The 25,358-nt window shown below is 43.7% G+C and overlaps 2 protein-coding genes across 33 annotated transcripts in view; one reads left to right on the top strand and one right to left on the bottom strand.

Moving 5' to 3' along the window:
* The window catches only part of LOC104142281 (uncharacterized), a 157,680-nt gene extending 133,948 nt beyond the window's left edge, over nucleotides 1–23,732 (bottom strand). For 19 of the 30 annotated variants that reach the window (XR_011136175.1, XR_011136180.1, XR_011136181.1 and 16 more), the window contains exons 1-2: nucleotides 23,515–23,723; nucleotides 16,108–16,250 (exon numbers count right to left, since the gene is read on the bottom strand). The gene's annotated coding sequence lies outside the window, so the exon portion shown is untranslated. Of the gene's footprint in view, nucleotides 1–16,107; nucleotides 16,758–23,514 lie in introns of those variants that run through there. The other 11 variants (XR_011136170.1, XR_011136182.1, XR_011136186.1 and 8 more) reach the window with 6 other exon arrangements.
* TSPAN2 (tetraspanin 2) lies at nucleotides 66–25,207 on the top strand. Of its 3 annotated transcripts, none has more exons than XM_068918363.1 (8): nucleotides 66–205; nucleotides 3,050–3,152; nucleotides 13,505–13,602; nucleotides 14,055–14,129; nucleotides 14,680–14,778; nucleotides 15,741–15,815; nucleotides 16,767–16,850; nucleotides 18,748–23,424. In XM_068918363.1, exons 1-8 carry the CDS (start codon nucleotides 137–139, stop codon nucleotides 18,811–18,813), a joined length of 669 nt encoding a protein of 222 aa, XP_068774464.1. In that variant the 5' UTR covers nucleotides 66–136; the 3' UTR covers nucleotides 18,814–23,424. The 3 variants fall into 3 exon arrangements, with proteins under 3 accessions (XP_068774464.1, XP_068774465.1, XP_068774466.1); XM_068918364.1 differs by having other exon boundaries at nucleotides 69–205; nucleotides 17,359–23,424; XM_068918365.1 differs by lacking the exon at nucleotides 18,748–23,424 and adding an exon at nucleotides 24,504–25,207 and having other exon boundaries at nucleotides 73–205.
* Nucleotides 25,208–25,358: the final 151 nt, after the last annotated feature.

Here is a 25,358-nt window from a genome sequence, read left to right as displayed (position 1 = left end):
GCAGCGCCGCCCCCGCCGGCACCTGCCTCCCGGCTGCCGGCCCCGCCCCGCCCCGCCCCGCCCCGCCCCGCCCCGCCGCGCGCCGGCCACTGGGGCCGCGCCGCGCCGCCAGCTGCTGCCGGAGCCGGCGCCCGCCATGGGCACGGGGCGCGGGGGGATGCGCTGCATCAAGATCCTGCTCTTCATCTTCAACCTGACCTTCTGGGTGAGCGCCGGGCCGGGCCGGGCCGGGCCGGGCGGGCGGGCGGGGCCGGGCGCAGGGGGCCCTGCGGGAGGAGCCCCTGACTGCCGCGGGGCCCCGGCCCGCCGGGCAGGCGGCCGCCGGCGTGCGGCCAGGGTGCCGGGGGCCTGCCGCCGCACAGCAGAGCCCCACGGTGCTGAACCCCGCTTGAAGGAGGTCTGCGGGCCCCTCGGAGGAGCACTGCATAATAGGCTACCCAAGGTTGCATTGCAAGAATACCCGCCAGTGCTCTTGACTTCTACTCTCTTTTATAAAAATGCATCTCTTCCTAAGAAAACACGTACTTGATATAAGAAGACAGGACTGAGCAGAAACAATGTCTTTCTTAACTTAGTTTAAAGCAATGACTGTTTTCCCAAAAGCATAAATTTTCAAAGAACAGGAGGCCATTAGATGATGTCCCAGCATCCCAAGCAGTGTGTTGCAGTGGAACACACCACCTTTTTCACAGCGTCAGGAAGCTTCTTAACAATGTAATTTCAAACAGTGAGCGAACAGCTTCTACTTTTACAAACTCATCCTGAGGGGCAAAGTCCTTGCGTGATACTGCGCTTTGGTGAGCGCTGCCCTAATGTGTCACTGAAACAGCGTTCTCCTGGACACAGTCTTGGGCAACCTGCTCTAGCTGACGCTGCTTGAGCAGGGGCTTTGGACCAGATGATCTCCAGAGGTGCCTTCCAACCCCAACTATTCTGTGATTCTATTTATTGCAAAACTCTTTTGCTCATCGCAGAATGTTATGCCCACTTATCACGCCTTCTTAACTGCCGCAGTACAACATGTTTAAAGCTACCTTACTTCTTTCATTTTCCCCTATGCTGCCAGTTTCACATTGGAAAATAATCAGAAATGAGATTTTTTTTTAATGTCCTTTTTCCTTCTGATTCCCAGTTTTTTTAAAAAAAAAAAGTCATAAAATATTCCTGTTCAACCTCTTGGGAGCAAGCAATTTTGGGATTTTGTCTCCTTTATACTTTCAACTCAGTTAAACCAAATGCTTTTCCCTCTTGGTGACAGCACTGCAAGCTCCGAGTACACAGCGCTGCTGTGCTTCAAGCTTTGCGATCAGAGTGGTGTTGCTCAGCTGCAGCTGCAAGTCAGAAGGAGAAGGACAAAGCTTTGCGTTATGTTGCTTCACAGAAGTGACAATTACTATGTTTTGTTATCTCCTTTTACACTGAGAAGGAAGAAACCATCTCCTCAGTTGGACTGGGGCGTTCATTTCAAACATGTCCAAGTGACCGGAGTCGCTTAGAAGCCTGGACTGACAGGAAGGGTCTTGTGCTGCCTAGTGCGCTCTGGCAGTCCCAAGGCTGAGCCCCTGCTTGCAGTAGGCGAGTTCCCAGGGCCATGACCAGGGTGGGGGGGGACTCCCATCCTCTGAGCCACAACTCATTTTGTTTCTCACCTTCTGTGAGGAAAGTCCTGATCCTGAGCTGTTGAGCTATATGCTTTCCTGCTTTCTTTCTTTGCTTGCTGCAGCTATGCTGGCTAAATCAAGTGCAGGGAAATAATGCAGGACAGACTCAAAAACACCACAGCAAGCTGCTAAGGATGTGGTAAGCAAGTATTTTGAGAACCCCGCCCCGGTTGGGCAGTGGCTGCAGAACTAGGCTCTGGGCCTCCACCAGTAGAGTTGGGGAGCATTGCACCTGGCCCTGCAACATGCTGAAACTGTCTGCCAGCACACACACCATTGCCTTGTGGGTTTATAAATGTGCCTGGCAGGTAGTGGGTTTGAGACCATTGGCTACAGATGTTTCCCCTCATCTGACATGCCTTGACATTCCTTTTTGTTCTGGCCTTGTTTGCATTTAAGGGAATTCTTCCTTGTATTTGACAGCATCAACCACTTCTTTATCAGACATTTCTGTGATCCAAGGTACTGAACATTCTAATAATCCTCTTACATCCTAGTTCTGATAGGGGGTTCCAGAGTTATTTATAGGAAAAATGCCCTATAATAATTGGTCTAAACATGCTTAACTTCAGCACATCATTAAGAGCAATACAGGCCTCTCCCTTCTTTCTGGATAAGCCTCTAACCAGAATCCTTCTCACAATTCAACAGCAGCAGCAATTCTGAAATGGCCACTTATAGTTTGATATGATGATGAGTTAGAGGTCCAGCTGGTGCCTCCACAGCCTCATGTATCTCATGACCCTGGAGCTGGAAGAGGGATACATGCAGGGGGAGGGGGCAAGTCTCAGCCCAAATGGCTGCTATTTAGCCCTAGAACAGCTATGAGGGTTGAAAAAAGTCAGTGAAATTACCTCTGTCCTAAAAGTTTGGTGTGTGTCAAGCCAGCAGGACTCAAGTGCTAGGCAGGCAGCACTTCCCCGGACAGGGGTTTTACTACAGAACATTGTCTTCAGTCCAGGCCCAGGCCCAGAGTGGCACTGGCCTCCTGCACCATGGCTGGCTGCAATGCAGTTCTGGGGGTTAGGAAGGAGGATAGGTGCACCCTGCTGGTTTTGCAGCTTCTCTGTTCCTCTCATGTGCACTCACTCCTCTACCTCCCACCCTGCTCCATTCCTCACTGCAATTCAGGCCAAGTTTTGATGACTAACAGAGCTTATTTATAAGGTTTGAAAGTCGCCAGTGAATTCAGCTGGAAGAAAGAAAGATGCACATTGCACTATAATAGGAATTCTATGTTATCAAATACTAGCAAGAGGTCCCTGAATTTTCTGAGAGCACAGTCCTTAGTTGTGGGGTTTCAAGAAAGCACCAGGTTCCAATGACCTTTCTTTGATGCTCTCCAGCCAACTGGCATTAAAATATTAACTGGTGTACTTATTTTCCAGCTGGCAGGATTGGCTGTCATTGCCTTTGGTCTGTGGCTGCGGTTTGGTGGGGTTATGGCAGAGTTTGCTTCAGACAAAAGATCTCCAGAGTATTTCTTCATGGGTAAGTTAAAGTGCCTGTGTTGACTGCAGCTGTCAGTCTTGGTTTCATGCTGGGCCATGCAACGCACCCAACACATTAAATTAAATGAAGGCCAACAATTCCTGAGTTGAACCACCAGAAGTGGGCATCGTGGTGCTGAATGTCATGTGGGTGGTGGCTTTCCTCATTTCTCTTCTTGACATTAGCTTCCTTAGGCCTAGTTGAACTCTTCTTTCAGACCTGATCCAATCCTTACATATGATTTTGTAAGTGAATTGTTCTGATACTGCTGGAATAGAAGTTGAGATGGGGGCGAGATAGGGCTCACTAATATACCCTTCCAGAGTTGCTGTGCAGCTGCTAGCCAACAGAACAATGGTGACAGTGTCACTTCTGAATGCTTCCACTACCAGCGCCACAGTAAGAATTTTGCTCATCGGTTCTCCCTGTGTCCGCACACAGAGGCCCTCAATGTGGTTTTGGGAATCAGAGCAAACCCTTCCATGGTTGAAAAGTAAAACTGCAGTGTTCAGTCATCTCAGGAACTGTTCATCCAACTTAGGCAGGAATTGGCCAGCTCCCCAAGCCCAGAGAGTTGGTGATATTGGTCACATCTGATTTTAGGAATTTAAAGAATTTTTCTTCTCCCTAGGAATTCTAGTTGGGTTTTCTGGAAATGCCACCTGTTACATGTCTATAGCTATCTTTAAGCAGCAGCTGTCTAGGACTGCCAGCAACTGCATTGCTCCATCCATTGGCAATTGCAACTTGTCTTTACGTTACAAGAGTCAAATTTTTTTCTGTTTTAATATATTACTTCTCAGGATGGACTCACCCAATAAAATCCATTCTGTACATTCATTTTTTGCCATCTACATATGCCAAGTGTTAATGAATCCTGTCTTGCCTTGTCCATCAAGCCACCGTGACAGGGGAGCAGCTGGAGAGCTCCAGGGAAGAGAAAATCTTGGTTGCGAATGTAAACGGATTAAATACGGGCATTACTGGAGGCGTTGACTGCTTGCCAAGAATGAAAGTTGAGCTAGGGTGTCCTATAGCAGTCAGTTACTCATCACAGGACTGTTAATTGGGCTGTGTGGTTATTTTAAATACCCTCTTTCTCTTTATGGAGACCTTGACTCTTGACACACCTCAGTCCTAACCCAAAGCTCCTCTGTTATATGTAACAGGGCCAGAGACACTGAGCAAACTGTACAATACTGTAGGAACAGATGGGTAGAGTATTATATCCAGTGAAGCTTCTGTGGGACCTTAGGAGGCAGAATGAAACCATTTAGATGGAAATTTGGCTGGCACATCCAGGTTAGTGTAAAATACTCTGTGGCATCTTTACTGACCTGGAGAGGTATGATGTATGATTTACTTGTTCTCTTTTATCTTAGCTGCTACTTTAGCAGTATGTTGGGCCATCACTTCATCTCCAGATCCAGTTTATGCCTGCTGAATTCCCTGTGCTGTATCCTGGAACTCTTCCCTACCTCATGCTCTTATGGTTGACCCAGGAGATTCAACAAGATAGAAGGATTTTCTGGCCTTCACAATCATTGTTGGCTTGTTAGATGCCATAAAGTAATAGATCCTGTGTTGTGAATAAGCACCATGGTTGTTTCACAGCTTTGCAGGGCAGATTGTAATGATGGGTAAATAAGAGTTTCTTTGGTGCATATGTATGTATTTAGATCTCTGGAAGGTTTAATCTGCTTCAGTCCTGAATACGAATTACAAAAGCTATTCCGAGACGTTCATTTTAGGAAGCCTCAGGGAATGTTCTTGTAAAAGTTAGTTACATACCATAGCCGTTCAAGTTGGGCTGATTCTCACAGGTATTTATAGAGCTGTATGCTGTAATATGTAACTACTAGCAGAGGAAGTGCTAAGGAAAGGGACATAAATATGATGAGAAATCTTTTGAACTTGCACTCTTGACTGAACTTTACAGCAAACTTTTGTCTCTAATAACAGGCACTGTGCTCTGAGTGGAACGTGCTTGTTAAAGAAAAACAAAACAAAACAAAAATTTTCTGCTCCCCTTCCTCATTACGAATCACACTAAATGCTCAATGCACATTTGTGCATTGGGCCCTTCTCAAGGAGCTTCTAGGAATCTTGTTTATTCAGCTCTGTGTGTTTGTTCTGTACCATGCATTCTGGGTGACAGCCAGGATTTTGCATAGCAATTCTTAATATGGAATAAGTCTGCAGTACACAAGGAGCAGCTGCCCAGAGGGCTGAAAGAGAAAGCAGATCATCAGTATGACTTGGAGATATAAACACAGGGCCATAGATTTAAAAATAATTTCTATAGCTCTGTTTCACTGAACACTCTATGGCTGCTTTGTGATAACTCAAGCCCCTGTGATCAGATCAGCCCCAAGTCAGTGTTTGGAAAAACCTTCAGCTGCATTCAGAGTTTGCTTTGTAGGTTGAAGCACGGTTCAGGATCACCATCTTGCAGATAACAGCTCCTTGATTCCAAAGGGCAGCACATTCTGCTCTTTTTGTACCTGGATTGAGCTGCCAGCTGTATCTAACTGTTTTTTTTTTTCTTGTGCTTACTTCTTTTTTTCTCCCTGGATCTGAAATTTTGTTTTAGTTTAAAATAATTGATAACTACATCCTTGCATTTTCCATTAGGCCAGAATGAGTCTCCCCAAACAGCCTTGTCCCTTACCAGCAGTCCATTTGTCTTTTCTGCCCCCTGGAATAGTTTTAGCCACAAGCTGCCAACCAAGCCTGCTCATCTTTTCCAGCCACTGAAATGTTTCTTTCAGTTTGAGAACAACTTGCAGGCAGCAGTGCCAAGGTCAAGCACGTATGGGTCGTTAGTTTTCTGTTGCTTGTGGTTTTGTGCTGTGATCCATATTCCTCGCTGCAGTTAGCAGTTTTTGGAACCCTTTGTCCTATGCAGTCTCCCACTGCTCTACTGAGCATATCCCATGCTGGAGCTGAAGATAAGTTTCCAATTGCATACAAGAAGTGGCTTCCTAAAATTGGACATCCTCTCCCTCCAGTCCCCCAGCTTTTGGAGTTCCCACTGCATTGGCAGACATAACAGTACTTGTATGTGGGGCCACCTCAATGTTTTTTGTGCCTCTGTTTCAGGTGGTGAGGTAAAACTGCAGCTTTCCTGTTCCCTTTGCAGTTCAGCTCTGGTACATTTCATATATTCCTCTTTCAACCATTTTTCAGGGGAAAAAAACGGATAATTACAGCAAAGGTCAATATCTAGGCAGTCACCTCTTTCATCTGAGTTGTCTGTGACATTGTATTGACCAGATGGAGCAAAGATCTGTAGGAAAGAGGGAATTCCCTTGGATTCTTCCTCTTTCCTGAGATTCTTGTGCCAAGAGTTTGGGAGTTTTTACTGGACAGGAAAGCATACAACAGTCAGGAGGGAAAGAGAGGTACTCATACGAACCCAAGATGACAGAACTGCTGTCTCACAGTAAACTGGTTCTAAATTAGTTCTTTGTACTAGTGTTGTTCTTAAATTAAAAAATACATAAAGCACACACATGACGACAGAGTACTTGCTGAGTGCAAGTTCAGTATTTGTGAAGAAAAACCTAATGCAGGGACTTCTTAAGGAACAGTTCAAGATACCTCCTGTTCCCTTTTTGCATTTGGTGGATGAAAACGAAAGTCTGTTTTGGCTCCATTGAGAACACAGAGGACAAACTCCTTGAATTCCTACTATGTTAATGTGAATTCCTACTACTTTAACTGCCTAGGGTCACATCACTGCCAGTTACAGTAAACAATGAAATGTATGTACCCTACAAGCCCCAACCATGAAGGGTAACAAAAACTTCTGAATGTGAATGAATCAACCTGGATGACTCTTTCTCACAGCTGTCAGCACTGAAGCATTGCTTCTCCTACACAGTCAGAGCTCACAATCTTTATGCTATGTTATGCTCTCTTCACTCCAGTTCCATGATCCAAGCTGTGGTCCAGGCATTTGTCAGGGCCAGACCAGTTGTGGGTAAAAGTTTCAGGATGGCTGTGGCTCTTTCCTGGGGTCTGTGAGAGGGTGAGTGATCATTCTGGCTTTGAAAGGTGCAGTTAGATGGTGCATGCCTTAGGATATGCAGTCATGTCTGGAGTCAAAAGATATTAGTAGTTTTTCTCCATAGTAGTGGGTGCCCACACAAGAAGGAGTTGGCCAGCAGGAGTTGTGAACTGCAATTCTCTGTTCCTGTGCCTGGTTCTCTTATAGTTCTGTCCATGTATTTTGGGGTCAAGCACTATACTCTCAGTCAGCAGTATTCTCTCTCCAAGATCCATAGCCAAGATCCATAAATTATATCAGCTTTTAAAATAAGAGCTGTTGGCAAAGTAGCCTCTGTGCAGACACGCAGTATCAAAAGTGGCACATCAGGCAGTTCTGTCATCATGTGTATGGGACCTTGCAGAGGCTTTTAGTCTGTACTTAAGACTTAAGCAATGAACTTATCTGTCTATCTTCCTGTCATCTTGTGTGCAGGTCTCTTCTTCTGCAGTTAAGGAAGGGAAGTATAGAAGAGGCTGATAGTAGTTTCCTGAGTGGAAAACAAAAGCTGCTGCACTGGAAATCAGTTTAAACAAATAACACAAAACCAAAAAAAAAACTTACTCAAAATGAAAGTTGTCGCAAAGTCCTCAGTTTCTGTGCTGGATCACATGACCTAGCAAGTGGCTCCTAAAAGCCTGTATCCTGCCTGGCAAGAGTATAAGGCAAACCACAAAGTGGCAAACCACTCTGACACCACAGAGTCAGAGTTCTAACAAAGCAAACTAATTAAACCAAGTAGAACAATCTGTCCATCTACCTCAGATTGATTGCTTTGTATTTGCAATATGCTGAGAATCAGGAGGCATTTAATTTTTTAGGGAGTCACTTAAACATGATAATGTGTTTTAAACTATGCTTCTTGCCTGGTAAATTGTCTGCACCTTTCTTCCACCCCACCCTCTTTGTGTGTAGCTACTTAAAAGCTAGTCGGTTCCACAGAGCAGCAGCAGTTGAAATGACACAGTTACGCCATTTCCTTCTTTGAGGTCTATATCTCACCCTTTTCTCTAGGCAGCCGCAGGTCACCCTAGTGCCTTGTCTGGCCTGTTATTTCCAACTCCTACATATGTTTCTCATCTTTTCCAACTGTGCATTTGCACTGCTTGTTTCTTGGTGCTCAACTGAGGGTTTGAGAGCCTCAGTCCTAGGGAGTCCTCCAAGACTGTAATTCACACACAACCTCAGGAAAATCTCTTCAAATCATGTCTGGGTTCTAGGGCTCTGTCATCACTGCCTCTGGATCCCTTATGCCAGGAACAGAGCTGCTTGTTTTCTCGGTGGAGTATGAACAGTTGGCAGTTTGTTCAGTGTTGGTTACTCAGCCCAAAAAAAGAAAGAGCTGAACTATTTAAAATGGAAAAAGTGACCATAGCAGCCAGGTAAACAAGGAACCCATGTGAAATAAAGCCAGGCAGAGAGACACTGTGCCTTTGTCTCCTCCTGCTCTTTGCCACAGGCTCTGGACATGAATTTGTATCTCAAAGCTCTCAGTGAGATTTTGGAGAAAACCAACTCTGTGAATGGGTTCTATTCCAGAGTCTAAACTGCCAGCCTGACAGAGAATAGCTGGTGGCAACAGTGATGGTTCATGCATTGTCTGAAATAAGAATGGTTTTAATGCTCACACTAATAGGTTCCTCACTGCCTGGTTTGTGTTGTAATGTTTCCTTTCTGCTTCATAAAACATTGGCAGTAAACGTCCCTGCCAGTCATGTGATTCTTTGCAATGGGAACAGAGGGGGACTGTGGGTCTAAGGACACAGTTGTTACTCTGTGCAAGCGCCATGGGACAGACTAACAAACTGGTTACATTTCCGTTCAGATTAGTTATGCACAGACTTGCATGTTACCTTGAGATAGGTTTTTAATCACTCTAAAGAATAAAGAGCAGATATCTTGCAGATTTCACTCATTTTTCTAAAATGGGGCTGATTTCTCCCTCACTCTGATACACATAAAGACATATTGCTGTTAGTAGCTCTAAAACTCCATCTTTCTTTTCTACCTAGCCTAAAATGATGAAATTCTGTATTACTGCTAAGCACAATGGTTTTGTTCATCCACAAATGGCACACAAAATACCCTTTATCCTTCTTGAGGTGCTCCTTCATGCTTGCAGATCTGCTGTCTCCAAGTTCAGTCCCAAAAGGGTAACAAACGCTCACAGCCAGAGAAAACAGTATTTTATGGAAGAATTCTGTGCCATGAACACAGAGGCGAATCTAGATCTCCACTCCGTTGTGACTTTGCCATTCTTTAGTATTTGCATCCGTAGGTTGCTCTGAGACTGCCAGTCAATTTCTTGATTCACTGTCTGTTCCCTTTCTAATTGCAAAGCAGAGTCTGCTGGAAAGTGGGAATCCTTCCTGTTGAAATTTACACAGGGAATACCCTCATGTGACACTTTCCTTTCAGGAAATAATAATTTTCCCATGAGATAAGTGAAAAATTGGAATGTGTAGAAAAGCTGCTGCTTTAATGCTTTCCAACTTTGTTGTTTGCAAACTGAAGCAGTGGCTGAAGTATGAGCTTTTCTCCCTCTTACACTCTGTTTTTCAGCCAGAAGAGAAATCAGTTTGTTGCTTGGTGTTCTCTCACTTAGTAGACTGTTAAAAATTGAAGTGATAATTTGTCTTCATAGCTTATAAAAATCTATCTCTGTGTGTTTGTTTTAGGCCAGCTAAAAACAAAAACCAGAATATTTTACCACGGTTAAAAAATAGATAAACAGCAGGGATTGTCACAAAAAAGGTCAAGAGAATTGGTTTTGTTCAAAAAATCTCATTCCTATGAAACTTCATTTTAATTCTATTGTGTTTATACAGAGGCCTATACTTTCTCCAGTGTTCCTCACAGTCACCACTTTGTTGGCTCAAATCAACCAATTTTCTGTTGCCGTTTGCATATGGGGTGTAACTCTTTGGAAAAGTGCCTCTTCATCCCTTTGGCATTCAGGGGCTGAGAGTGACTTGCTTGGTGGGACTTGCATGCAGATACATTAAATGTTCCCTGAGCTGCAGACAGTCACACGCATGGCAGGTTTCTGCCATTTGGTCCCATATTTGCCCTCTTTAATGTCACTGCAATTTGACTGTTCTCAGTATTCTCTCTTTACCTGGCATCTGTTTCTCTGTGGGATGTGTGGTGCAGAACACCATGCCAAATAACTCAGACACTAGTGGGTTGTAAAACTCTCTCTCCCTCTTCATTAGCAGATAGAGACCAAAGCAGTGACAAAATTAGGAATCAGGAAATGAACAGAGGTAAGAAGAGATAAGAGGAAAAACTTCAAACAGGACACAAAAATTTGGCTCCTTTCTACCTTGTACTCTTCTACCTTTGCTGCACAAAAAGCTGCAGCTAGACAGTCTTCTGAAAATTTTCCATTCAATGAAACAAGCTCTCTACCTTGACCTAACTTGCACGCTTTGTTTTGCTACGCTGAGTTTTGTGGAGAAGTATTCTTTGCATCAGAGTTTCTGGCTAACAAATATGTTCCACTTCGCAAGTATAAAGTAAGCATCTTTGTTGTTTCTCTTTCTGCTGTGCTGTGGATGCCAAATTGGAGACCATGGCAAGGCTTGGTATTTTACAATGGAAGCAATTATGAACAGGAGATGATTAAGGCTCTGCTTTGCATCCTGCTTTTTTTAAAGGAACAGGGTCTAGTGAAGCCTAGTTACTTTTGACACGTGATACTATCCCATACTGATGAATGAGATTAACACCATCAAATTTCTGGGCTTGTCTGCTTCTTTGCTGATTTTAACTGGCTTGACTTGACTGCCATCAGTGGACAATGTCTCTAGGCAAAGCTGTGACTCTAAGGAGTGCCATAAAAAGTACCATTCTCATCCTTTTCTTTTTCTTTCCCTTCTAAAGAGTCTTGCTTTTCGTTTTAGGTCTATTCCTATTACAGAATTTCAGGTGATACCTCCATGCTGCTTATATTTGGCGTATTTCTCCTTTACTACTTACTTTCCCCTGCCCAAGGAAAAGGAATCCTAGCTCCCTATCTTAGATACTGACACTATCTGGGACGTTTCTGAATCTATTCCTCGGATATCCTTCCAGAAAAGCATCTTCCAGCTGCGTGCACCTGGATCTGGGGACTAGGAATCCTCAGTGCAAGCCGAGAAGCAAGCTGCTCCCTTTGAATTTTTTTCAAGCAACTCTTAAAGTGCCTCCTTCCTGTGTGAAAGGTTATGTGTGTATATATAGTAGATATTTAAAAACACCTTTAGTTTTGTGGATTTTTTTAAAGTGTCCTCAGTATTTTCCAGCTAGAAATAGCACTATGAGTATCAGGAATTACCAGTCCCAGGCTGAGCAAGGACAAACGCTGGAAATGAACTCTCCTGAACAGGAGATGGAAGGAGGTGGTTTTAAACTCTTGGCTAGCACAACTGAGAGGCCAGGACCTGCAGCAAGTTCTGCTTTGTTTAGCGAGCGGTGTGAGAAGTTCTTCCTGTAACACGCCTTAAAAGGGAAGTTCTGATTGAAGTAGCGGTTTAGCTATGAGTCATGCAAGTGAAACGCTAAGTCTGTTTCCCAGACGAGCAAATTCAAATTCCTGAAAGTGGACTTACCCCTGAGCCTCAAAGAACTTTGTCTTCTCCAGCTAGAAACAACAAAAAGAAATGGGAAGACTTCTTTCCAGTCCTCTTAACAGAAAAGTCTCTCTCTCCAGTTGCCTAACAAGTAATTACAGGGACTGGAGTAGGGAGTGACATGCAAAAAAGGATCCAAGAAACATCTTCATAATTACACAGCATTTGTCACCATGGAGATTTCAAAATGACAGTTCTCATGTATGGCAAATGAACATGAGGTACTGCACCTGAGAGAAGATGCAACTAGAGTGTTTTTCCAGTTCACCCTCCAGAAGGGGCTGACCTTTATTCCTGACCCATACACGTCTTTGTGCATCCCTCCCTCTGTGAAAGCAACTGCATTGTGGAAACGTGTACAAGCATTAGCTTGAAGAATACTTAGTCCTGGTGAGTCACGAGGTGCTGAATATTAAGATTCTGGAAAATACAGAATATGATCTGTCAGCATATTCAGCAGCAAATCCCACTTATCTGTCATCTCAGACCTGGCAAAAGCCATATTAATTAAAATTACTTGATCAGTATTTAGCACAGCGTGCTCTTCACTGGCAACCCTTGCTACAAGAAAGGTACGGGGCAAGGAGGAAGGGGAGGGGAGAAGAATCAGAAGAGGTGGGATGCATACCTGGGTGATACCCAGTGACTGGACAGTGACAACACAATGAATGGCCAGGCAGAAACCCGCCTTCTTCAAGCAGGCTGCAGCTGTGAGGTAGTCCAAATTAAGTCATGATGATGAGCACTGAAACAGCTTATATAATTTTGTATGCATATATGTGGCTAGATCCTCCACGCTCACATATTCATAGTTTGTTTTTTCATTTTCCTAGTAATAATTGCAAATTGTCATTTGTAGGGTCTTCTAGTCTAGATTGGACAAGACCTGCTAGCAGTAACTGTCAGCAGCTCTGTTAACCCTAAAGATTTGGGTCAGATTTAAAATTGTATTAAAAAAATGTATTTGAAAATACTAAACATTCTCATGAAAAATTTGCATGGTCAAATCTGAGAGCAGGACTCACTGTGCCCTCTAGTGTGCAGTCTGTAGCTCCACTGTCCCCTCGTAATGGCTTGGGAAGGCAAATGCAGCGGATTTTTCTAGCAGTAGATAAGCATGGCAAGTCTCTTGTGTGTCCTCAGCATTGCTCACACAAGACAAAGACCAGAATTAAAAGGCAGTGCACAGAGTTTTTGATACTTTGGCTGGCACTGCACCCAGAGACAGTGCACAAACAGTTGTTGTGGTCTGATGGGAGCTGACATCACATGCAAAGGTGTGCATTGCCTAAGCACAGATCAAGCAGTTTACATTTACAAGTGAGGAAAGAAGAATTCTGTGCTCTAGTTTCCTTTTGTCCTAGACAGGGCCCGTACAAAATACCATGTTGGACTTGTGTATTTGCAGCAGCATTATAGGTGTCAGAGATGAGTGCTATTTCCCTTACCTCAGTGGGTGACAGGTAGAAGCCTTCTCATTGGTCTTCATGAGGTTTCCCAAGACTTCTGAAGAAATCTTTGAGCTCCTTTTGTGGTGAGAGCAACCTTTCTGTGCAGCTGGGATGTTCTCGTGAGAGGCAGACTCAGTAGTTTGTTTTGGATGCGAATGTGTGGTTTTGACAAAACAGATAGCAGGCTTTGGGAAGAGAAACCTGCTTAAATTCCTGTCTGATTCTGATTTTCCATAGGACTCTATGTATTGGTGGGAGCAGGGGCTCTGATGACCACAGTTGGATTTTTTGGGTGCTGTGGAGCAGCGCGGGAGTCTCAGTGCTTACTTGGAGCAGTAAGTAAAAGGTTTCAAGGGCCTGGTCTGTGCTGGAAAATCATCTAAAAGCATATATTTTGTGTTATTAGTGGAAAGATTTTTGCTGTCTGAGATCTGAAATGTCTCATGTCCTTTTACTGGCTAATTTATCATCTCCAGCCATGGTGCTATTGCAGAGTTTCCATACGTGAAGAAGAGTTCAATTGCTTATCTCCTATGAGGTGTTCCCAGAAACTACCTTCTGTCTTCTCCATTGAAACTACTATCTGAGCCACTTCTTTTTCACCTCTGTTTTCATATTACAAGAAATCTGACTTGACATCCTTCTCATTGACCCTGCTTACCAGCTTTCTCTATCAGTTACTGCATGTGCTGTTGAGGCCTGGACAAGGATGAGGGACTGACTGGCAGTCCATATTAAGCACACTGTGCAAAGTAAATTAACATAAGGTTCTCTTCTCCCTCTGCAGTTTTTTGCTTGCTTATTGGTGATATTTGCTGCTGAGGTCACTGCTGGAGTATTTGCCTTTATAGGCAAGAAAGGGGTGAGTAGCAGTCTACTTCTACTGTAAGTTCTGGATTCCCGTGACCAACTGGTCTACAGTCTGGGCCGTGCATTGGAAAGCTTTGCAGGAGACTTTTCCCAGGAAGACTCTCTGACATTCTTATCTGTAGTCCACAAAAAGCTTGTGTTCTCACAAGTCCCATTTCAGAACAGGATGCAGTTTCTGTTCCCCTCTATTAAAGAAAATCTATAGGCGTGATTGAGCCTTATGCCCAAGAGAAACATCAAGTAGAACTATATGATAAGGGGGCATAACTTGGGAGAAGTGCAGACAAACTCAAGCAGTGAACTTCTCTAACATTACAATGAGTGTTTGACCAAAACACAGAATACAGCATCTGTAGATTCTGCCCCATGGGGAGTCGCTCTGAACGCCACTGGGCCCCTAAAGCTCCTATCTTTCCTATCATGTCTGCCTCAGTTTACCAGAAATAATTTCCTGCTCTGGAGGTTGATGACAAGCTGGAAGTTTGCACTGGATTTTGGGTAGGACTTATTTGCCTCTCACTTGAAAAGTCTGATTTCTGCAGGCAATACAGGAAGCCCAGAAAATCTATGAAGACATTTATGATGACTATATGAAAAGCCCAGAAAAGGTCAATGGAACTATCTATCACTACCACTCAGCTGTGAGTAGCCCTCCTGAATACCTTGCACTACTTCTCTGCTTCACAGTACCTTTTAAAATTCAGAATGTCACCCACTGAGACATGAAAGAATAGAACAAAGAGATACTTAAACTGAAGCCAGAGGCTCGTAACTGTGTTTCCTGGTGGCTATGACAAAGTTCTGGGTTTCAGATCCCAAGTGATCCTTGCCTTTAAAAGTGAAAATGGCCAGGCTTTTAAATTTGAGCTAATGCTTCTGGTCTTTGTACAAAAGATGTGACTATTATGGCCCTTTTGGATTTTAAAATCCAAGAATAAATACTCATAAACACAGAGAGAAGTAGAAACATCTGAATCCATCTCTGCATTTGTCAGAGAAAAAACTGTATCCAGTGTCCCAGGCCCTACAATGTTACCAATAATATTAAGTGGCAAATCCTGTCACTAAGGGCAGGATACAGCGAAAGAACTAAAAGCACATAATAATGTGACCCAGCTCAGGCCACCCAGAGAGTTAGTGTCTAAACCAGATTAGAACCTGTAACTTCCTGAATCCTACTTGAGTTCTTTTTCTATCTACACTGCCTCCCACAGAGATCAAGCCCCCCCCCCCCCTTTATTGCTGCTTACAGCATTCCCACGTTCTTTATAACAAATATTTCACAACCTCAGACCCTTCTGTCCTTCTCCCATGGCTGTTATTTCTGACCCGAAGAGGAATTCCAAGCATTTGGTAGGAGATATGCAAACAGGAAAAACAAACCCTCTAAAACACTCTGATTTATCACTGTCTCCAAACCTGGCACTACATTTTGTCTGATATAAAGATTCCAGCATGTTCTGTTGCAGATTTTGTGTGTTGCCCATAATACTGTATGTGCTATTTGAACTTTCTGCTTTCTCCATTTAACAACTTCTATTTCCTATGGTTTCTCCCTTCTTTTGACTCTACCCATCTCTCTCTCTCTCTTCCTCTTACATAGCTCCAATGCTGTGGTAAAGATAGTATGGAACAACAAATGGGATTACCCTGTCCAGAAAACATCCAGATGCCAAAGGCAAGTGTTCTCTGTTCTGTTTTTTCTAACGACCTTTCTGTAGACATGTCATAGTTTGAAAAACAAGTTTCCCTGTTGACAGGGAACAAAGATACCACAGATGGTGGCATGAAGCTGAAATGAGTTTCATGGCCCAGAGAGCCAACTGGGTTGAGAGTTTAGTATCCAGTAAGCAGGTGTGGTATTTTGGACAAAAGGCAGTTAGCACCTGATTATTTAAAAGATCACCTTTTCATGTAATCATTTAAGGAAACATTCTGTAAGTAAAAGAAATGGAGAACTTCCTTTTTACCTTGCAAATTCCATGGAAATTCCATATGAAGGGGAGTAGAGTGGAGGTAGAAGTTAAGTTGGAGGTCGTATTAAACTCCTCCAACCCTCATTTCTGAAGCCTGCTTGTAGCCTTCCGTGGTAGGTGTGACAGTATTATATCATCTGAAAAACAAAGTGGGAAGGATGTAGAAGAATAGAAATCCTAAATGAAAGGCCCCATAAAAGCTGAACTTTGGCAAGTGTCTGTCTTAATCATGCATAGGGACTCCTAACTAGCAGCTTTGATGTTGTTGAGAAGGATACTGCTGTTTCTATCTTTTGCGGAATCTGCTTGCAGGCACAACATTAATCTGAAGGGCAAAACTTTTTAATTTAGCATAGCCTGACACAGAAAGGGTTTTAAATTTACAGAAAACTGATGGTAAGAAGATGACTTCTGCACGTCAACCTGCACAGGCAATGGGTAAACAACAGCACATGAAAGTACAGATGTCTCACTAGAAAAGAGAATATACTATGAAAATTGTCCAACAAAACACAAAGCATAGACACAAAAATTAGGATAGTGACTGCAATAACCTTTTTCTTGTTCATCTGTTGCTTAGTGAGAAGAGTTGACAGAGTTGGTTGGAGTGTATTTTTCCAGGAGTGAAAAAATTTTAATTTTATTTTTAATAGAACTGCCTGGTTGAAATCCAGAATGTAATTGATGCTAATCTGCATTTAGTTGGAATTGTTGGAATTGCAATTGCTGGCATCACAGTGAGTAAATCCATGCTGTCACTCTCTTTATCTAAATTTGAGCACAGTACCCTGTCCTTTACTCAAAGCTTTGTGGAAAATGTTTTGCAGCAGCTGGTGAGATTTCTCAAAGCTGCAGCTATTCTTATCACCCTCAGTGTGTCCTCTCTCTGGGAATTGCTTACAACTGTGCAAACAGATTTGAGTGATTTCCAGTTTTACTGGTTTATTTTGTGTCCTCAGGTTGGTGCCGGAATATCTAATGGTAATCTCATTTTGCTGTTTTAATAGTAGGAAAGATATGTGTACAGGGATTGAACTGAAAAGCAAAAGGCCACAGTGGCATTTCATCTATTTCAAAACAACTGCAAGCATTGATACTCTTCTCCCTTTGAGGATCCATTCCTTAGACTTCATAAGGAATGGAGAGTATGTTCCCTCTCCGATGATCAGTTTTGTATGTATTGTACTGAAGGAATGGGATTTAAACTGCAGTTTTCAGAACAGTATTTCTCTCCTAAATTTACAGCACCTAGATAAAGGAAGCTCATTCATCTATTGATGTCACCAAAGCATCTAACTTTGCTTACACTGCGCCTTCTCCTGCAAGCGTGTATTGCTGTTTTCCCAAGGTCTACTCCTTCATGATGGAGCTGTGACCAATAGATGTCACCCTGCTGCAGGGATCTGGCAGGAGTGGGCAGTCTGTGTCAAATACAGGCTTTAAGAGAGAGCATTTTCCAGCCTGTGTCTGCCATGACATGGATTCAGATTAGGAAACAAGTAACAGCATGAAGACCTAGAAGATTTGTAAAGAAATACACTTCTAGCTGGTCTGACGAGCAGCAGATTCATGGACTTAGGTGGACACTTTAAAGCAGATGAAGAGTTTATGTATGTAATATAAGCTGTGGAGTGGGTAAAGAGGATTTAAACAAGCCTGGATCACTTGAGCTGTGACTTGTATAACATGTGATGGTGTACTCAAAAACACAAAGCAACAAGTGGGACAAAGTTCTGATAACCAGGTTGCTCATCAAGGATATGCTAGAAATATGAGCATCTCATCTATGCCTTCCCATCTTAGATACAGTAGAAATTATGGAATGATGCCCTCTTTTAACAGCAGAAATGTGTCACTACATTTTTCCATGCTTGTTTCTAAAAAAATGGACTATGGCTGGTCAACTATCTCCCTTTTCTTTTTTAAGAGGGTAGGTGGGGAGGGGATGTGACTCATTAGCTTAACTGCATGTTACTATAGACCATCTCCCATCATCAGCAGTGAAGCCTCAACAAGTAGCTGCTAACTCTGCTTTGGAGAACCTGTGGCAAAAAGAAATTTTGGGAGATTCTGGCAACAGCCACCGTTCTCAGTTTTTAACATTTCCTCTAGTTAACTGTTCTCTAACATGAGCATGCTTTTATATTTAATGTAAGATCTTGCATAGTAACTGTTAAGAGCTTAGGCTTCTCTGCAGAACTGCAATGCTCAACATCAGTTCCACAGACTTGATTCCTCTGGACTCATTCTCTGCTCTTATTCAAAAGTGCCTATGCTACTCCATGTATAACCATTCTGGAACACAGAGCCTTTTGGTGCAATACTAGGTGTAATGCCAACAGTCACAATTATTGATAGCAGTACAACTCATGTTAATAATATTAATGTCTGGGGGCTGTTATGTTGGCCATAACATTTAGAAAACAGAACAATGAAACCAGTGCGAGCAGATAAAATCTTGGCTTTGAGTACCAGTAAAGTCTCTTTCATGCTGATTAACGGATGTCTTGGGATTTGGAGATGGAAGCTGTTGCCTGCTACCCAGCAATGAGAACCTTCAGATTGTTCTGATATACAGACTGTTCTACAACTCTTTTGTAAATGGATCCCTAAATTGCATTCCTTCTCTTCTAGATCTTTGGCATGATATTCAGCATGGTCCTCTGCTGTGCGATCCGTAATACAAGAGACATGATCTAAAATTCTCGCTGGACAACTATGTCCCAGGAGTCCCACACTAAACTTTACAAGAAGCGCTCTTCTACCCAACTTAATAATTGTAATACATTTTAATTAGTGTTTTAACATACTGAGAAGAAAATATCCCATTAGGTGAGCTGGTGAATTGCATTTATTATAGGGAAACTGATATGAACAAAAAAAGAGGTTTTAAATGTTCTTTATAATGAAAAAAACAAATATGGCATCTCAGACCAATTTGATTTTTAATGTTTGTATACATGCAATTAAGAGTTTACAAATCTATAGACATTGTGTAAGCATAGGCATATCTCTCCTTACAGATACATATGCACATGTGCAGGTATCTGTCTATTCAGTACCTTGTTTAGGTAAGTACGTGCAAATGGGATATGTGGTGTGTGCACATGTTTACATACATATTCTTCCAAGGCCTCACTGTGCAAGAGCGTGCACACATCCATAAGCTTACACAGCTTGAAACCCTTTCATACTGAGCCCTTTTGCCAAGAATTAGCATAGGAACAAATGTCATTTTAAAAAAATATTACCGATGATCCATTTTGTAACTATTCTTCCCAAAGCCCAAAGAGAATAGAATTAATAAAACTGGACTTCATAAAAAATGTAACGTCTAAGGGCCTGCTCCTGCAAACTTTTACTGATGTGAGTAGACCTGTTGACTTCACTGTCATGCACAGCCTGGATTTTTATTTATTTATTTATTTAAGGACTGTAACCTTCATGCAGATGCAGAAAGCTCTGGGGGAGAAACATGCCCAAGGGTCTCCAGGCTAAATGAAGAGGGGGAAAGAGCAAGAGGGGGAAAGCTGGCAAGATACGCAGTCATTTGTGAGCAATCACAGTGCAAAATATACTTAAGCTTCCCAAACTAGAACGAGACAAAAATCAGCGAATTAAAGGGGCCACTAAAATTTTTATTCAGCTGTCCCTTTATCCTGAAAGATTCTGCATGGTACTTATGCTAGTGCAGGAGTGGAGCCTGTATCCAGAAAAGCAGCAGCTTTGTCAGATACCCCATGGAATCTGACTAACTGGTCCGTGGCAGCCAACTAAAGAGTGAAAAAGGTCAGGGAAAGACATGTAGCACTTTAATATCCTCTGTTTCTGCTTCTGTGACTATCACAGCTTCCATGGGGCTCTTACCTCAACCTCTCACCCTTTCTTGTGGGTGTAAAGCAGAAAAGGTAGGTAGGACATTTTTACAGAACCATAAAGTAAACTTTCATACTGGCAGTTATACATTGCATGACAGATATAAAAATTACACTGTATTCTTGAAATACCTCAGGGCTTGCGTTTACATAGAAAAATAAAAATATAGAAAAAAATATTTTTCATATTTATTCATATGAGAATGTTCCTTTTAAAACAGCCTAGAAAGGTTCTCCCCTGAAGGGGAAAATGAATTACATCAAGGGCTCACAAATCTTTAATCTTTAATTAATTTTTGGCTTATTCCAGGTAATTCACCATTTCAGGGAATCTTTTTCCCCAAGCAGATGTTTTCACAAAGTGAGGCTGTGCTAGCAACGTCCACATAGCAGCTATGCTCTCTTATTTTTACTAGTTCAGATTTCTGATGCAGTTGTGATTAGATTCTCTTATGTTCTATATTAAAGAGAGTGAGTACGTTGGGGAAGAGTTCAACTAAATTATACATCTCAGTAAAACGGTCCACGACTTCTAACACGGCTGCGCATTTACAAGTCATGGAGTCTTTACTTCATTGAAACATAATGGAAGAAATGGGACTTTAAAAAAATGTTTCAATTCCAGTGCACATATTTGTATGGAATATACATCCCTTGTGATGTTCATCTCTCCTGTTCCCAAAGAAACTCAAACTCCTCTCACTTTTCTGTTATTTCAGCAGTGGAAAATGTGCTGCTGTTCCATGTTTCCTATTTAATTGACACATGTTGCTTTCTCTTACATGGATCTCCTTTCTCTTTGCAAATTGTTCAACCACAAACTGTGACTATCCAGGAACAGTGAGACAGCTGCGCACTAAATGCAAGAGCAGCTGAGTATGCAGGAGCAGGAGGCACTGCCAAGTGAGCAATTTCGAGGCTTAGCTTCAGGTCCCCAGCTGAAAGGGAGACAGTATATCATGCACCAGAGAAGAGTTAGACTTGCATTCCTCTGTTCACAGCTGATCAGCTACAGATGTCATGAAAAGGCAGGGCCTGGGATCTTACTCTGCAAGCATCAGACCAGGAAATCTGCCCCTGATCTACTGTCTATTCCTATGACAGTCTCAGCTGGGAGAATGATGCTGGCAGCAAATCCTCAGGGATTCACAAGCAGGCACTAAGATGTAAGTTTCTCACAGAAGATAACTTCTGACTTGGCCAAAGCAATTTCCTGGGTCCCAGAGACACTTGATACTGTCCCTAAAACTGATTCTGCCCTAAAGAGTAAATGAGGTAGTGTACAATTGGGGTGTTTTCTCCCAAGGTAAGACTGACAGAAAGAAGACACCTCTGTTCAGTAGCATCTGCATTATTTTGCCATTCAGAGCAAGGCAGCTTTCCAGGACAGCAGGTAAAAATACTGTGATAGGCAGGTGCATGGTTCAGGTTCCAAGATAACTGCCCTAAAAGGACAGAAAGGTATGTTATCTCCCTCTCACACACGCACAGACCCCACATGTAATGGCAGTATTTTTTGAAACACATCTATGCACACCATTAGGTTTTAATTCCTCAAGTTCGTAGCATCAGAAAGTAATGAGATGACCAAAGGTTACTTCTTTACATGCTTACTGTTTCCTGAGCAAGTTGGAATATGCCCAGTCCTGCTTTTGAGATGCACTGAATACAAAGGCTGTTTGCAGAAACTTCTCTTGCTTCCCTGCCCCCACCCCCTGGAAAAACAAAAACATCTAAGTGCCTTTTGAAAACAGGGAAAAGTGGTAGTTAGAAAGAATTTTTCTATAAATTAAAACTTGAACAACCTACTTTCTATTGAAGATTTTTTTTCCTGAACAGTGCCTTTGTTTTTCTGAGCGTAATTGTTGCTCATACTCTGGGTTTTTGCTACTATTTGGGTATATGGGATATTTGCACTGCATATCAGGAGCAGAATAATACCAGTTACTGGTTTAGTTCTCTGGATGATTGGTATATATTAAGCTGGAAATCAACATGTTAAACATCTACTAGTACATTGAACAGAAGCCAGAAATATAGCCTGTTTTGTTGTTTCATGTTGTTGTAGGGCACATAATGCATTGGCAGTACTGTTTGGCAGTTTTCTCTACATGATCTTAGTATTTGAAGGAATTTTTTTAAACTCGTCCAGGAATAGAAAATTGTCCCCGTCCTAACTATAAGAATTCTTCCCTGTTGCTTTAAGATCATAGATAGTTAACAACTCATCCAAATTTTCATGAACTAGCCTGAGCAGCCCTATTTAATGATCAGGTGTCACAGGCTGGGTTATAGCTATTAAAACTGGATATAGAGTGCTCACAGTTTATTGTGCTGCTATTCTTTTGTTTCAGCTCTGACACTGCAAAAATATTTGTTTTTTTGCCAGCAGTACAGAACCATTTCCAATAAACTATTCCATGGGTGTTCAGTAAGAAAGCTATTCAAAGGTAACTAAATCCAAACCAGGATGTAAACTTCCTCAAATACAGTTCATGCTCCAGATGATGGATTTAATCCAGATGTCAGTATTTAATTAGCAAACTTATGCCCTCCAATTCGTGATTGTTCCAGATACGCAGTAACTGCCATATAAGTCAGAAGTACCCACTTAGTCTTGTCCCTAGTACCTGTTTCACAGGGAAGGGACCAAAACCCTCCAGGGGGCAATTATGAAAAAGCACCACACACGTTTCCTTCTTAGCCTGTCAACCAGTTTGTTCTAAAGATAACAATGTAAACAGCTAATGCCTGTATTATCTCCTTAACATCATTATCCTTGTTTTCCTTGTCTATTTTTTCCTGAGTAATTGATTTCAGTAGGAGCTTCATTTGTTACAGGAGAACCTCAGCCAGTTTTGATATCCTGCAGAGATTGAACAGGAACTGATGAAGCATAGCCCTGTAATATCCCTACATTAAAGATTCATATTTTTACTTTTATTTAGCCTGACAGCTCTAGTTTTGTAGCAAAATGTATTTCATATGTAACGAAAAAGAAAAAAAACGGGTTATCTTAAGCCTTCAAATGCTATCTTTTACAGCCTTTGGAAAGCAGTGATTAACAGCATGAGCTGCTGTTCACAGAAAATGTACATAAGTAAAGCTTGTCAGTCTTACTTCCTCCTCTCTGCTGGTGCTCCGCCCACGCCTAGCTTCTACAATACATAAGCCATTTCCTTTACAGCATACTCGTTGCTATAGCACAAGTTCTGATTTGAGGCAGAGCTGGGATATCAGTTTATGACTGCAGTCTGTAGCAGCATTATCTCTATGGCAGCTGTGAGAGAAAAAAATTGGGCTGATGCTTGTTCTGACGCTGAAATCAATTTTTACTTCCCTTTAGCGTGATGTGTTCTGAAGGGGCGTTTTATCAGCTTTTCTGTGTTGAATTTGAAACACCATTCTAATAAAAATAACCTGAAATAGAAGACTAGCAGAGGGACCGTGTCCTTGTGCCGTCCGAACTGGGCCCTCCCCACGAGCGCCTGCCCGCCCGGCCGCCCCGCGCCTCCGCCCTCCTCACCTCCGCCTCCGCCCGCTCAGGCCGCCCAGCGCGGGGCCGGGGCACCGGTGACAGCGCGGGGTCCCTCGGCGGGCGGCCCCGAGAGCCAGGGCAACGGGCCGGCCGCTGGCGGCAGCTCTCGGCACGGGAGCGGGAGCGGGGCCCGGGCCCGGGCCGAGGCCAAGGCCAGCCGCGGCGCCACCTCCGCTCGCCTCAGAGCCCCGCGCGCCGCGGAGGCCCCGCCCCCGGAGGCGGGACGCGGGGCGGCCCTCGCCCTCTATTGGCTATTTGCGCGTGGGGGGCGGGGAGAAAGGGTGGCCCTCGCGTCCTATTGGGTATTTGGGGGGGCGGGCGGCGCTTTGCCTTTAGCGGGGGGGGGAGCGGGGGGGGGGTGCTGACGCAGCAGGTGGCCGGCGGGAGCCGGAGCGGCCCTCGCGCGGGGAACGGCTGTGGGCCCCGCCCCGCCCCGCCCCGCCCCACTCCGCGCACGCGGCCGCGGCGGGGCGGAGGGGGCGGCTCCGCGCTCCCGCGCCCTGCGGGCGCTCCCGGGCCGCGTCCGGCCGCCCGGGGGAGGCGAGGGCGTCGGGCGGGCCGCGGCGGCACGGCGGCCGCGCCAGCGCCAGCGAGGCGCCGTCCCTGGAGCGGGGTCCCGAAGAGGCGCGGAGGGGCGTCGGCGCTGCCCGCGGGCAGGGGGGGTCTTGGCCTGCGCGGAGCAGGGCAGCAGGACGTGCTGGTCGTCTTTTTCTCGGTGGTTCTGCGTGGGCGTTACCCACGGAGGCCGCGCGCTGGCTCCGCTCGCGCGCCGTCGCGGCCCGGCCCGGCGGTGCTGCTCGTCGCGTGGGCACGCGCCCGCTTCGCCTTTTTTTTCCTCGAAACGTAAATGCTGCTTCGTAGCAAGGTGCCTTACATTTTTCTGTGCTAAATACCGTTTTTAAGGCTTGCCCATGTTGAGAAGGCACTTTCCGATCCTAAAGCTGAAGATTTTCTGTTGTTCGTTCTCCACTGACCAGGTGACATGGTTGCTGCCTTTTGCTGGGTGACCGTGTTCTCCCCAGACGTCTCTGTCATCCCCCGCGCTCTTCGCAAACTGGAGGAGTAGCTCACGTTGTGACTGCTGTAGCTGTTCAGAAGGTAGAGTCACGTGCTGTCACCACATGGATTTCATAGTTGTGTTGGAGGAAGGGGGTAACAATGGACTTTCTGACCCCAGCACGGTCCTCTGTAACTGTGATTAAGACTAATCTCTGTTGGTGCAACAGTTGTAGAGGAGGTAGGCTCGTGTACATCCAGCCACAAATGGATTGTTTAAACTGTGCATGTTAAGGGAGCCCCACTTGCAGAAGTGGGGCTCCCACTGCTTCAGCAAAAGTCCTTTGGATTTTCTGTTAAATTAAAACAAAGGTTTGGGAGAATTTAAGTTTTCAGATCCTGCCCAAGGACACTTCTATATCACTGAATTATAGAGAAGATTATTACAATTCATGCCTTATGCAGATTCTGTCACAAACATGCAAATACTGTCAACTTAATTACAGTTATCCTGGACAAAGATTTTGCTACTATGTCCTAGCAGGTGCCTGTAGTTCCGCGGCTTTTCTGCAGTCAAAATAAAATGTTTGTATTAAGAGTATGACATTCCAGAACCATTCATGACACTTGTAAACTTGAAAGCAAGATTTTATAAGAAAATAAAATTTCATATTTGTAAAATACACATACTGTGCATTCTGCTTCCTTTATTTACTATTTCAAACACAGTGTCATTTGGATATCATATCTCTTGGGGAGCTACAATAATATTTCTAAAGAAAAAATAGCATAAATAGAAAAAATATTTTTAGGTGCTGCAGTTAATTTGACCCTGG

This window comes from Struthio camelus, chromosome 24 (genome assembly GCF_040807025.1).
Source record: "Struthio camelus isolate bStrCam1 chromosome 24, bStrCam1.hap1, whole genome shotgun sequence".
Lineage (NCBI taxonomy): Eukaryota > Metazoa > Chordata > Aves > Struthioniformes > Struthionidae > Struthio > Struthio camelus.
This window is presented reverse-complemented; position numbering and strand designations above follow the sequence as displayed.